This window comes from Phocoena phocoena, chromosome 8, assembly GCF_963924675.1.
Source record: "Phocoena phocoena chromosome 8, mPhoPho1.1, whole genome shotgun sequence".
NCBI lineage: Eukaryota > Metazoa > Chordata > Mammalia > Artiodactyla > Phocoenidae > Phocoena > Phocoena phocoena.
The window spans coordinates 57,639,352-57,653,483 of NC_089226.1; the positions used below are offsets into that span (position 1 = coordinate 57,639,352).

At 39.7% G+C, this 14,132-nt stretch overlaps 1 protein-coding gene across 6 annotated transcripts in view; it reads left to right on the top strand.

Annotated features, from left to right (window-relative positions):
* XRRA1 (X-ray radiation resistance associated 1) overlaps positions 1-14,132 on the top strand; it is a 94,500-nt gene that overhangs the window by 65,867 nt on the left and 14,501 nt on the right. For 3 of the 6 annotated variants that reach the window (XM_065881688.1, XM_065881691.1, XM_065881690.1), the window contains exon 10: positions 903-1,028. The exons of the other annotated variants lie outside the window; for them this stretch is intronic. In XM_065881688.1, the coding sequence (XP_065737760.1) occupies positions 903-1,028 (126 nt within the window). The remainder of the gene's footprint in view (positions 1-902; positions 1,029-14,132) is intronic. 6 annotated transcript variants of the gene reach the window in all.

Below are 14,132 nucleotides of genomic sequence, written 5' to 3' on the forward strand. Positions count from 1 at the left end.
CCTGGTCGGGGGAGCTAAGATCCCACATGCCATGGGGCGTGGCCAAAAACTTAATAAATAAATAAATAAATAAAAAGGAATTGCTGTAAAAAAAAAAAAAAAAAAGTAGGTGCCCCACAAATGGTTATTGAATGAGCAAAGGAAATTTAAGTGACTTGCTCGAGATTACACAGCAATTAATGGAGCTTAGATGAATCTAGTTCATCTGAACCCAGTCATTAGCCCAGCATCTACCCTGGTTAGATGGTTAATCCAGTGACTTTCATTTTCTACTTGATCAAACATGTTGACCCTAAGGCAGGCTGAGTTGTGCTGAGAGACCATGACGCTGCAAATGAGCCAGATGCACTGGCCACACCAGGCCCCACAGCCTGCCGGAAATTGTCCAGGACTTAGCGGTCGTTTTATCTCGGAACTAAGAGCCTCCACTGTAGGATGTGGACTAGCCCATCAGAGCAGGTGTTCAAGGCTCAGGTCACTCCTGCTCTGTCTCCTCACTAGGAAAAGTCCCCTTAACAATGCAAGCCCCGCCCTTTCACCTTCTGGAGAAATTTTAACCCAACTGTATAGAGGGGCAAGTTCAGGATAAGCCACTATAGGGCAGAAAGTGAGAGGTGAGAGCAAAGAGCCTCAGCAGTGGTACACTGCTGTATTGTACTTTGGCTTCAGAGAACTTGAAACTGGAACTTTGCGTACCAGAGAACTAGTTCACCATGTGACATAGGAAACTTGGAGCCAGAACTCTGGGCCCTTGATGACGTCGCCCCTTAGGACCCTGGACGTCTCTTTTGACCCAGCCTCTGTAGAATGGTCATTCTTTCCACCACACTCCCTGGGAAGGGTCTGTTGGCCCACTTCTTATCACCAGGGCACTTTGACTTTGACTTTCTTTTCCTTCTAAGACAACCAAGGTATGTGCGCTTCCTCCCATATTCGAGATTCTTCCCGTGAAATCACCGAAGGCGAGGAACCAGACGCTGGCCCTGCCCTTCCCAGAGCTGAGGTACCTTAGCCTGGCCTACAACAAGGTGACTCTCTGATTCTCTACCTCTTTCCTCAGGGGCACAGACGGGAGGGTGGGGTGTGAGCTGCTCTGGCCTGAAAGCTAACCTTCCCGTTCCCTTCATCAACAGTATGCAGGCTCAGGAATTCTCAGGGTGGGGGGAAGCAGAGGGCATGCAGGCCAAGGCAGGAGTCCATCCATTCAGTCACAGATACTGATTTAACACTTAACATGTGCCAGGCTCTGTGCCAGGCACTGGGGATACAGGTGTGCAAAGAAAAGATTCAGCCTCTGAATCTGAAGACTGATACTGGACAAATAATCACAATATAAGACTGCTCAGTGTTATGAAGACATTCACAGTGCTATGAAGTATGTGACAGGGCAGGGGGTCTTACCTAATATTTGGGATCAGGGAAGGTTCTCTGCAGAGTGGTGTTTAAGCTGAGATGGGAATCAGTGAGTTTATTGAGGTGAAGACTGAGGGTAGAGTGAAGTGAGAAACGTTCTAGCCTAAGGGAGCAGCAGATGTAAAGTCCATGGGACAGATTTAACATGTGTTTCCTTAACATGTTTTTGTTTTTTAATTAATTAATTTATTTATGGCTGTGTTGGGTCATCGTTGCTGCACACGGGCTTTCTTTTAGTTGCGGCAAGTGGGGGCTACTCTTCGTTGCGGTGCGTGGGCTTCTCTTGTTGAGCATGGGCTCTAGGTACACGGGCTTTGGTAGTTGTGGCACATGGGCTCAGTAGTTGTGGCTTGCGGGCTTAGCTGCTCCACGGCATGTGGAATCTTCATGGACCAGGGCTCAAACTCGTGTCCCCTGCATTGGCAGGCGGATTCTTAACCACTGTGCCACCAGGGAAGCCCCCCCTTAACATGTTTTATGTTAACATATTTTTCCAACAGCCATGTCCTATAAAACTTCCAGTAAGCCCCACTAATTGAGCCCTACTCAGGTGTGAAATGCAGGCAACTTTTAAGGTACTCTGCTTACATTCCTTCTGAGGCAAGTGGTTAGTACAGCCAGCCTTCCCGGGTGTTTTCTTCTAAGAGTTATAATTTTAGCTGTAACATTTAGGTCTTTGATCCTTTTTTTTTGTGGTATGCGGGCCTCTCACTGCTGTGGCCTTTCCCGCTGCGGAGCACAGGCTCCAGACGCACAGGCCCAGTGGCCATGGATCACGGGCCCAGCCGCTCCACAGCATGTGGGATCCTCCCGGACCAGGGCACGAACCCACGTCCCCTGCATCAGCAGGCGGACTCCCAACCACTGCGCCACCAGGGAAGCCCAGGTCTTTGATCCATTTTGAGTTAATCTTTATATATGGTGCGAGATAGGGGTCCAGCTTCATTCTTTTGTATGTGGATATGCAGTTTTCTCAAAACCATTTATTTTTTAAAATAAATTTATTTATTTATATTTGGCTGCACTGGATCTTCGTTGCTGTGCTCGGGCTTTCTCTAGTGGCAGCTAGCGGGGGCTACTCTTTGTTGTGGCGCGCAGGCTTCTCATTGTGGTGGCTTCTCTTGTGGAGCGTGGGCTCTAGCCATGCGGGCTTCAGTAGTTGTGGCTCGCGGGCTCTAGAGCGCAGGCTCAGTAGTTGTGGCGCACGGGCTTAGTTGCTCCACAGCATGTGTGATCTTCCCGGACCAGGGCTCAAACCCATGTCCCCTGCATTGGCAGGCAGATTCTTAACCACTGCACCACCAGGGAAGTCCTTCAACACCATTATTGAAAAGACTGTTCTTTCCCCATTGAGTGGTCTGCTCACCCTTGTTGAAAATCAGTGGATCATAGATGTATTAAGGGGCCTCCTTTCATTCTTTTTTTTTTTTAATTTATTTATTTATTTTTGGCTGTGTTGGGTTTTCGTTGCTGCGCGCGGGCTTTTCTCTAGTTGAGGCGAATGGGGGCTACTCTTCACTGTGGTGCACAGGCCTCTCATTGCGGTGGCCTCTCCTGCTGCAGAGCACGGGCCCCAGGCACACGGGCCTCAGTAGCTGCGGCACACGGGCTCAGTAGTTGTGGCTTGTGGGCTCTAGAGCACAGGCTCAGTAGCTGTGGCACCTGGGCTCAGCTGCTCCACAGCATGTGGGATCCTCCCGGACCAGGGCTCGAACCCATGTCTCCTGCACTGGCAGGCGGATCCTTAACCACTGTGCCACCAGGGAAGCCCCCTCCTTTCATTCTTGAAACTGGTAAGTTGTGTCTTTTATTGATCCAAAGTAGTTAGAAGTTATCCCTTTTATGGACTTAAAAAAAAAAAACCCACTAAGCTAGGTGCTGGTTTCTTTGGATTTCTCTATAGTCTGTTTTCCATTTCATTGATTTCTGCTCATAACTTTATCTCTGTCCTACTCACAATGAGCTTAATTGGCTCTTCTTTTTCTAGATTCATAAATAGTATAATATTAGATCATTGATTTAGACCTTTCTTCTTTTTAATATAAGCATGTACAGCTATAAATATCTTCTTTAAGCACTGTTGGAGCTGCATCCTACAAATTGCGTCTTGATTTTCATTCAATTAAAATATTTATATTTTTTTATGATTTCTTCTTTGACACTTGGGTTGTTTAGAAGTGAGTTGTTTTATTTCCAAATATATGGGGATCTTCTAGATAACTTACATTTGTTGAGGTCTAATTTAATTCTATTGTGGCCAGATAACATAATCTGTAAGATTTCATTCTTCTGAAATTTATTTAAATTTATTTTATGGTCCATCCTATATTCTAGCTTGGTGAACACTCTGTGTGCACTTAGAAAAAAAATGTATATTCTGCAGTTTTGGGGGATAGTGTTCTATAAATATCAACTAAGTTAAGGTGGTGTCACTCAGATCTTTTATGTACTATTGTTTTATGTGTTCTATTAATTATTGAGAGCAGTATGCTAAAATCTCCAGCCATGATTGTGGATTTGTTTATTTCTCCCTTTAGTTCTGTCAGTTTTTGCTGCATGTATTTTGAAGCTCTACCCTTGGGTACATATTCATTTAGAATTTTTGTATCTATTTGATGTGTTTATCCTTTTGCTACTATGATTTGTCTTCCTTTGCCTCTAATAATACTCCTTGTTTTAATGTCTATTTTGTCTGATTTTAGTATAGATGGACAGCTCTCTTATGCTTACTGTTTGCATGGTGTATCGTTCTTTCCTTTTACTTTCAACCTATTTATAACTTTGTATTTAAAGTGTATCTCACTGAGACAGCATATAGTTGGTTCTTGCTGGGATGCTGGAGCATTTTCTCAGCGTTCCTGCTCTATCCTCATCTTGCAGCTTTTTCTGTGTTCCTACACCTCAGAGGGTTTATCTCCACACTCTTGTTCCTCCCCCAGCAGTGACTGCTTTCACTTGTTAGTTAGTGCTTGCTAGTCTGGTGGTAGGGTGCCAGTGGGAGGGCCCAACCCCTGTCTTAAGTAGGCCCTGGGTTCCTGTGTCTCAAGGATGTATCCTTCTCAGTGGTCCTACCCCTGTCCCAGCAGTAGGCGACTTCTAATGAAATGGGCCAGGTTGAATTCCTCCCCTACCACAGGAGTAGCAGGTTTTAATTTTTTCCCTCCCCAGATGCAGGGCCCTGGGCCCAACAGGGTTTGCTGACCTTCCTCAGCAGCTTAAGGCTTTTGTTCACTAGGGAGCAGGGTTGGCAGGGCTTCCTGCCTTTCCTACAATGGCAGCTGCTCTCCTCCTCCAGGCCTACACCCCAAGGAAGGCTTTCTCCAGTCTCCCTCACTGTGTCCAGTCTTTTGCCTACAAGTGGGCGTGAATTCCCCTTGTGTCTGCAGCTCTCAGGAGTTCTATTCTCCTACTGTAGCCCACACTTGGCCTTTAGCAATTCATTAAAAATTTTAGCTGACTTCTTAAATACTTAAATGCCACTCATCATCTTTTCCTCCCACGTTCTGCCACAGGTGAGCCAGGGTCCGTGTCCCATCCCTCCTTGGAGGTGCCCTACTTTCCTTATATTTCAGGCCACTTGGTTGCCCTGAGACCTTAGCTCTCTGTTGCACGCAAGAAAAGTTGTGCAGGTGTAGGTTATTCAGTTTTTATATTGTTGTTAGGAGGCGAGCAGCAGTCTTTCCTGTTTTCTACATTTCACTTGAGTTTTTAAACATTTTTCTTTATGAGAGTTACCCCCTTACATATATCTTTTTGTCTTTGATCAGTTGTCTACTGCCAGAATGTAGGTTCTTTTGAGAGCTGTGACTTTGTTTTGCTTACAACTATTTCATCATCTTTTCAAATAGCACCTGATACATGTTAGGTGCTCAGTATGTTCGTGAGATGAATGAGTGATGTTCTGATCATGTCAAGGAGTACTCAGGCAACCTGTGTTGAAATTAATACTCAATTTATTAAAGTTAAAAATTTTAAAACCAGTTATGCCTTCAAACAATTTATATACATCTAGAATATTCACTTAGAAATCTAGTAATTTGTGTGCCAAAAGTAAAATAATCACTTTCACTCCACCTTTAACTAATATTTACTTACTTCATAAGTTTGACTATTAAGTTATATTCACCCTAACCCAATGAAAAATTGGGCAGAAATTTCAAGGTGTCATTGGAATCTGAATTTATTTCCAGGGGCATTAAACTCACCTTATAAGGAACAAGCTAACCTGATGGTCAAATTCTGCTTACAATAATCAGCCAGAATCCTAAGCCTATATCTTTCAGCTGGGACTTAATTTCACAGAAAATATGGCACACGTGCCCTGGGTATCTTTCAACTTTCCACCAGTATTTTTTTTAATAAATTTATTTATTTATATTTTTGGCTGCGTTGGGTCTTCCTTGCTGCGTGCGGTAGTTGCAGTGAGTGGGGGCTACTCTTCGTTGCGGTGCATGGGCTTCTCACTGTGGTGGCTTCTTCTCTTGTTGTGGAGCACGGGCTCTAGGCGTGTGGGTTTCAGTAGTTGTGGCATGCGGGCTCAGTAGTTGTGGCTCACGGGCTCTAGAGTGCAGGCTCAGTAGTTGTGGTGCACGGGCTTTGGCGCACGGGCTTAGCTGCTCCGCGGCATGTGGGATCTTCCCGGACCAGGGCTCGAACCCATGTCCCCTGCATTGGCAGGCGGATTCTTAACCACTTCGCCATGAGGGAAGTCCCTCCACCAGTTTTAATTGTAACCTTCTTCAACTTTTTAGCTACCTGATTTGGATGGATGTAATTTTGCATCCTGACAAAATTAAATTCTCCATCTCCCATTTTGTGGTGACTGCTTCTTGACTACTTGATTTGCACAAAAGTGACTCTGCACCCTCTTTAACCATCATTATATAGTCATTTATCAACACATGTTAGGTTTCTTTGTAGATTCATCTTTCTTCCCTCTTTTTCTACAGTCTAGATAAGAAGTCAGCAAAACTTTTTCTGTAAAAGAGACAGATAGTAAATATATTACTCTGTCACAACTAGTCAACTCTGCCCTTGTAGCACAAAAGGCAATACATAAGTGAATGAGCATGTCAGTGTTCTAATGAAACCTTATTAAACAGATAGGGACCCAGATTTTGGCCAACAGGCTATATCTGCTGACCCTGGTTTTTGTATATTCTTTGGCTAAGAGTGATACTTACATTTTTAAATGGTTGAAAAAATCAAAAGAAGAATAATACTTCATGACCCATGAAAATTATGTGAAATTCAAATTTCAGAGTCCATAAATAAAGTTTTGTTGGAAGAGTCACCACACTTATTTACTTATGAATTGTCTATGGCTGCTTTTGTGCTACAACAGCAAAGTTGAATAGTTGCAACAGAGACCATATGGCCTGCAAAGCCTAAAACATTTATTATCTGGCCTCTGACAGAAAAGGTTTGCTGACCTCTGGTCTAGATGATCAAATGTGAAAGTCCTTCAAGGCCTACTTTGAGTCCCTTTTCTCCTCTTACTCTGTGTTTTCTCCCGAGGCTGGCTTCACATACCCATTGCCCATGACCAATGCTTCACAAACTTATAAATCCTTTATACCCGAGACCAGTGTATCTACTGTCTACTTGAATTTCTACTTGGAGGTCTAAAAGGCACCTCCAAAAACACATATCCAAAGTGAATTAATGATCTTATCAATTCAAAAATGGATGTTCTTCCATGATTCCATATCGTTGTCAATAGCTGAGTTACTTGAGCTATTGACTCCGTTCAGGTACTTGAGCCAAAACCTGGTTGTCGTCTTTGATACTTCTCTCTCCTGTACATCCTTCCTCCCCACCCATATCTAATCCAAGTCCTGTCAAATTTAAGTCTCCATATTTCTGTTTTTTATGGAATTATAGTTGATTTACAATATTGTGTTAGTTTCAGGTGTATAGCATTAGTGATTCAATATTTTTGCAGGTTATATTCCATTATAGGTTATTACAAGACTGAGTATAATTCCCTGTGCTATACAGTATATCCTTGTTGCTTATCTTATATATAATAGTTTATATTTCTTAATCCCATACCCCTAATTTGTCCTCCCCTGCTTCACTCTCTTCTTTGGTAACCACAAGTTTGTTTTCTGTGAGTCTGTGTCTGTTTTGTATATACATTCATTTATATTATTTTTTAGATTCCAATATAAGTGATATCATACAGCATTTGTCTTTCTCTAACTTATTTCACTAAATGTAATATTTTCTAGGTCTATCCATGTTGCTGCAAATGGCATTATTTCATTTTCTTTATAGCTGAGTAATACCACCAGTTTACATTCCTGCCAACAGTATACGAGGGTTCCCTTTTCTCCACATCTTCTCCAACATTTGTTATTGGTAGACTTTTTAAAAAAATATTTGTAAATATTTATTTATTTATTTATGGCTGTGTTGGGTCTTCGTTGCTGCACGCAGGCTTTCTGTAGTTGCAGCGAGCAGGGGCTACTGTTCGTTGTGGTGCACAGGCTTCTCATAGTGGTGGCTTCTCTTGTTGCAGAGCATGGGTTCTAGGCATGCGGGCTTCAGTAGTTGTGGCTCACTGGCTCTAGAGCGCAGGCTTAGTAGTTGTGGTGCACGGGCTTAGTTGCTCTGCAGCATGTGGGGTCTTCCCAGACCAGGCTCGAACCTATGTCCCCTGCATTGGCAGGCAGATTCTTAACCACTGAGCCACCAGGGAAGTCCCATGGTAGACTTTTTGATGATAGCCATTCTGACAGATGTAAGGTGATATCTCATTGTGGTTTTGATTTGCATTACTCTATTAGCGATGTTGAGCATATTTCATGTGACTGTTGGCCATCTGTATGTCTTTGGGAAAATGTCTATTCAAATCTTCCGCCCAGTTTTCAATTGGATTATTTGGGGTTTTTTGATAATGAGTTGTATGAGCTGTTTGTATGTTTTTAGGTATTAACCCCTGGTTAGTTGAATCATTTGCAAATATTTTCCCCCATTCCACAGATTGCCTTTTTGTTTTGTCAGTGGTTTCCTTTGCTATGCAGAAGCTTTTAGGTTTTATTAGGTCCCATCTGTTTATTTTTGCTCTTATTTCTTTTGCCTTAGGAAAGTGATGCAAAAAAATATTGCTATAATTTATGTCAAAGAGTGTTCGGTCTGTGTTCTCTTCTAGGACTTTTATGATTTCAGGTCTTACATTTAGGTGATTAAACCATTCTGAGTTTATTTTTGTATATGGTGTAATAGTATGGTTTTTTTTGGCTGCGCTGTGCAGCTTGCAGGATCTTAGTTCCCTGACCAGGGATTGAACCTGGGCTCTTGGCAGTGAAAGCATGGAGTCCTAAACACTGGACTGCCAGGGAGTTCCCAAGAGAATGTTCTAATATATATATATATATATATATATATATATATATATATATATATATATATTTACATGTAGCTGTCCAGTTTTCCCAGCACCACTTACTGAGGAGACTGTCTTTTTTCCATTTATATTCTTGCCTCCTTTGTCGTAGATTAATTGACCGTAGGTGTGTGGCTTTATTTCTCAGCTTTTTATTCTGTTCCATTGATGTATGTGTCTGTTTTTGTGTCAACACCATGCTGTTTTTGATTACTATAGCTTTATAGTATAGTCTGAAGTCTGGGAGGGTTATACCTCCAGCTTTGTTCTTTTCCTCGGGACTGCTTTGGCAATTCTGGGTCTTTTGTGTATTTTAGTATTATTTCTTCTAGTTCTCTGGAAAAAGTAATGGGTATTTTGATAGGGATTGCATTAAATCTGTAGATTGCTTTGGGTAGTATGGCCATTTTAACAATGCTAAAATCTTCCTATCCTCCAGCATGGGATATCTTTCCATTTCATTGAATCATCTTTAATTTCCTTCATCCATGTTTTACAGTTTTCCAAATACAGGCTTTCACTTCCTTGGATAAGTTTATTCCTACGTATTTTTGGCTGTGATTAAAAAATTTTTTTAATTGAAATATAGTTGCTGTACAATATTATATGTTAGAGGTGTACAATACAGTGATTCATAGTTTTTAAAGGTTGTACTCCATTTATAATTACTATAAAGTAATGTCTATATTCCCCGTGTTGTACAATATATCCTTGGAACTTGTTTTATACCTAATAGTTTGTACATCTTTCTTCTCTACACCTATATTGCCCCTTCCTCCTTCCCTTTCCCCATTGGTCACCACTAGTTTGTTTTCTATATCTGTAAGTCTGCTTCTTTCTTATTATATTCACTAGTTTCCTGTATTTTTTAGATTCCACAACTAAGTGATATCATACAGCATTTCTTTCTCTTACTTCACTTAAAATACCCTCCAAGTCCATCCATGTTGCTGCAAATGGCAAGATTTCATTCTTTTTTATGGCTGAGTATTAGTCCAATGTGTGTGTGTGTGTGTGTGTGTGTGTGTGTGTATACCACGTCTTCTTTATCCATTCATCTGTTGATGGTCACTTAGGTTGCTTCCATATCTTGCCAGTTGTAAACAATGCTGCTATGAACACTGGGATGCATGTACCTTTTCAAATTAGTGCTTTTGTTTTTTTCAGATATTTACCCAGGAGTAGAATTGCTTGGTCAATGGTAGTTTTATTTTAAGTTTCTTGAGAAACGTCCATACTGTTTTCCACAGTGGCTGTACAGTTTACATTCCCACCAACAGTGCATGAGGGTTGTCTTTTCTCCACATCCTCTCCAACAGTTGTTATATTTGTGTTCTTTTTGATGACAGCCATTCTGAGAGGTGTGAGGTGATATCTCATTGTGGTTTTGATTTGCATTTCCCTAATGATTAGCAGTGTTCAACATCTTTTCATGGGCCTGTTGGCCATCTGCATTTGCTCTTTAGAAAAATGTCTTCAGTTCTTCTGCCCATTTTTTAATCAGGCTGTTTGGTTTTTTTGATGTTGAGTTGTATGAGCTATTTATATATATATTGGATATTAATCCCTTATTGGTCATATCATTTTCTCCTACTCAGGAGGTTGTCTTTTCCTTTTTTCAATGGCTTCTATTGCTGTGCAAAAACTTTTAGGTTTAATTAGGTTCCATTTGTTTATTTTTGCATTTATTTCCTTTGGTTTAGGAAACAGATCCAAAAAAATATTGCTATGATTTATGTCAAAGACTGTTCTGCCTTTGTTTTCCTCTAAAATATTACAGTATCCAGTCTTACACTTAGGTCTTTAATCCATTTTGACTTTATTTTTGTATATGGTGTTCGAGAATGTTTTAACTTCATTCTTTTAAGTTAGCTGTCCAGTTTTCCCAGTACCTCTTATTTGAAGAGATTATCATTTCTCCATTGTATATTCTTGCCTCCTTTGTCATAGATTAATTGATCATAAGTGCATGGTTTTTTTCTGGGCTCTCTCTACTGTTGCATTGATGTCTCTTTTTATGCCAATACCATAATGTTTTGATTACATTGTAGCTTTGTAATATAGTCTGAAGTCAGGGAGCATGATTCGTCCAGATCTGTTATTCTTTATCAAGATTGTTTTGACTATTTGGGTTCTTTTGTGTTTCAATACAAATTTTAATATAGTTTGTTCTGGTTCTTTGAAAAATGCCGTTCATATTTTTTTGAATTTTAATATCCTTATTGGAGTTTAATTGCTTTACAATGTTGTGTTAGTTTCTGCTGTACAACACAGTGAATCAGCTATATGTATACATATATCCCTATATCCCCTCCCTCTTGAGTCTCCCTCCCACCCTCCCTATCCCACCCCTCTAGGTCATCAGAAGGCATCAAGCTGATCTCCCTGGGCTATGCAGCAGCTTCCCACTAGCCATCCACTTTACAATTGGTAGTGTATATATGTCAATGCTACTCTCTCACTTTGTCCCAACTTCCCCTTCCCTCCCGTGTCCATTGATAGCTTGATAGGGATTGCATTGAATCTGTAGATTGCCTTTGGTAGTATGGTCATTTTAACAGTATTGATTTCTTCCAATCCAAGAACACGGTATATCTTTCCATCTGTTTGTCGTCTTCTGTTTCTTTCATCAGTGTCTTATACTTTTCCAAATACAGTTCTTTTGCCTCCTTAGGTAGGTTTATTCCTAGATATTTTATTCTTTTTGATGTGATGGTAAATGGGATTGTTTCCTTAATTTCTCTTTATGATAGTGCATTGTTAATGTGTAGGAATGGAACAGATTTCTGTATGTTGATTTTATATCCTGCAACTTTACTGAATTCAGTGATGAGCGCTAGTAGTTTTCTGGTGGTGTCTTTAGGATTTTCTGTATGTACTATTGCATCAGCTGCAAATGGTGACAGTTTTACTTCTTCCTTTCCAATTTGGATTCCATTTATTTCTTTTTCATCTCTGACTGTTGTAACTAGGACTTCCAAAACTATGTTGAATAAAAGTGGCTAGAGTGGACATCCTTGTCTTGTTCCTGATCTTAGAAGAAATGCTTTCAGCTTTTCACCTTCGAGTATGATGTTAGCTGTGGGTTTGTCATATATGGCCTTTATTATGTTGAGGTACAGTCCCACTATGCCCACTTTCTGGAGAGTTTTTATCATAAATGGGTGTTGAATTTTGTCAAAAGCTTTTTCTGCATCTATTGAGATGGTCATATGGTTTTTATTCTTTAATCTGTTTATGTGGTGTATCACACTGATTGATTTGTGTATATTGAAGAATCCTTGCATCCCTGGGATAAATCCCACTTGATCATGGTGTATGATCCTTTTAATGTATTGTTATGTATTTGGATTGCTAGTATTTTGTCAAGGATTTTTTCATCTCTGTTCATCAGTGGTATTGGCCTGTAATTTTTTTTTTGTCATATCTTTGTGTGGTTTTGGTATCAGGGTGATGGTGGACTCACAGAGTGAGTTTGGGAGTGTTCCTTCCTCTGCAATTTTTTGGAATCGTTTCATAGGATTGGTGTTAACTCCTCTCTAAATGTTTGATAGAATTTGCTTGTGAAGCCATCTGGTCCTGGACTTTTGTTTGTTGGACTTTTTAAAATCACAGTTTTAATTTCAGTACTGGTAATTGGTCTGCTCATATTTTGTATTTCTTACTGGTTCACTCTTGGAAGATTGTACCTTTCTAGGAATTTGTCCATTTCTTCTAGGTTGTCCATTTTATTGTCACGTAGTTTATTGTAGTAGTCTCTTATGATCCTTTGTATTTCCATGGTGTCAGTTGTAACTTCTTTTTCATTTCTGATTTTATTGATTTGAGTCCTTTCCCTTCCTTCTTTGATGAGTCTGGCTAAAGTTTTATTAATTTTGTTTTTCTTTTCAAAGAACCAACTTTTAGTTTCATTGATCTTTTCTATTGTTTTCTTCATTTCTGTTTCATTTATTTCTGCTCTGATCTTTATGATTTCTTTCCTTCTACTAACTTTGGGTTTTGTTCGTTCTTCTTTCTCTAGTTGTTTTAGGTGTAAGTTTGGGTTGTTTGAGATTTTTTCTTATTTCCTAAGGTAACACTGTATTGCCATAAACTTTCCTTTTATAACTGATTTTGCTGAGTCCCATATGTTTTGGATTGTCATGTTTTCATTTTCATTTGTCTCTAGGTATGTTTTTAATTTCACCTTTGATTTCTTCAGTGATCCATTGGTTTTTAGTAGCATACTACTTATCCTCCAAGTGTTTGTGTTTTTTACAGTTTATTTTTCTTGTAGTTGATTTCTAATCTCAGCGTTGTGGTCGGAAAAGATGCTTGATAAGATTTCAGTTTTCTTAAATTCACCATGGCTTGCTTTGTGGCCCAGCATGTGATCTGTCTTGGAGAATGTTCCATGTGCACTTGAGAAGAACATGTATTCTGCTGCTTTCAGATGGAATGTTCCATAAATATCAATTAAGTCAATGTGATCTAATGTGTTATTTAAGGCCTGTGTTTCCTTATTGATTTTCTATCTGGATGATCTGTCCATTGATGTACGTGGGGTGTTAAAGTCCCCCACTACTATTGTGTTACTATCGATTTCTCCTTTTATGGGTATTAGCATTTACCTTATACGTTGGTGTGCTCCTATGTTGCATGCATATATATTTACAATTGTTATATATTCTTGAATTGATCCCTTGATCATTATGTAGTGTCCTTCTTTGTCTCTTGTAACAGTCTTTATTTTAAAGTCTATTTTGTCTATATGAACATTGCTACTCCAGCTTTCTTTTGATTTCCATGTGCATGGAATACCTTTTTCCATCCCCTCACTTTCAGTTTGCATGTGTCTCTAGATCTAATATAAGTCTCTTATAGGCAGCATATATACAGGTCTTGTTTTCTTAACCATTTAGCCACTCATTGTCTTTTGGTTGGAGCATTTAGCCCATTTACATTTAAGGTAATTATTGATATGTATGTTCTTACTGCCATTCTGTTAATTGTTTTTTGTTTCCATAGGTCTTTTTTCCCCTTTCTTCTTTTGCTTTCTTGTGATTTGATGACCATCTTTAGTTTTATGTTTGAATTCCTTTTTCTTTTTGTGTGTATATCTATTACAGGTTTTGGTTTGTGGTTACCATGAAGTTTTTGTATAGCAGTCTCTCTTCCTCTCCCTCTCCCTCTCTCTCTCTATATATATGTAGATGTATATATATGTATATATATATGTGTGTGTGTGATTGTATTAAGTTGCTGATCTCAATTTCAAATTTTAGTGATCTGTTCTTCCTTACCACTATTGATTCCTTCTAGTGTATTTTTCATTTCAGTTATTGTATTC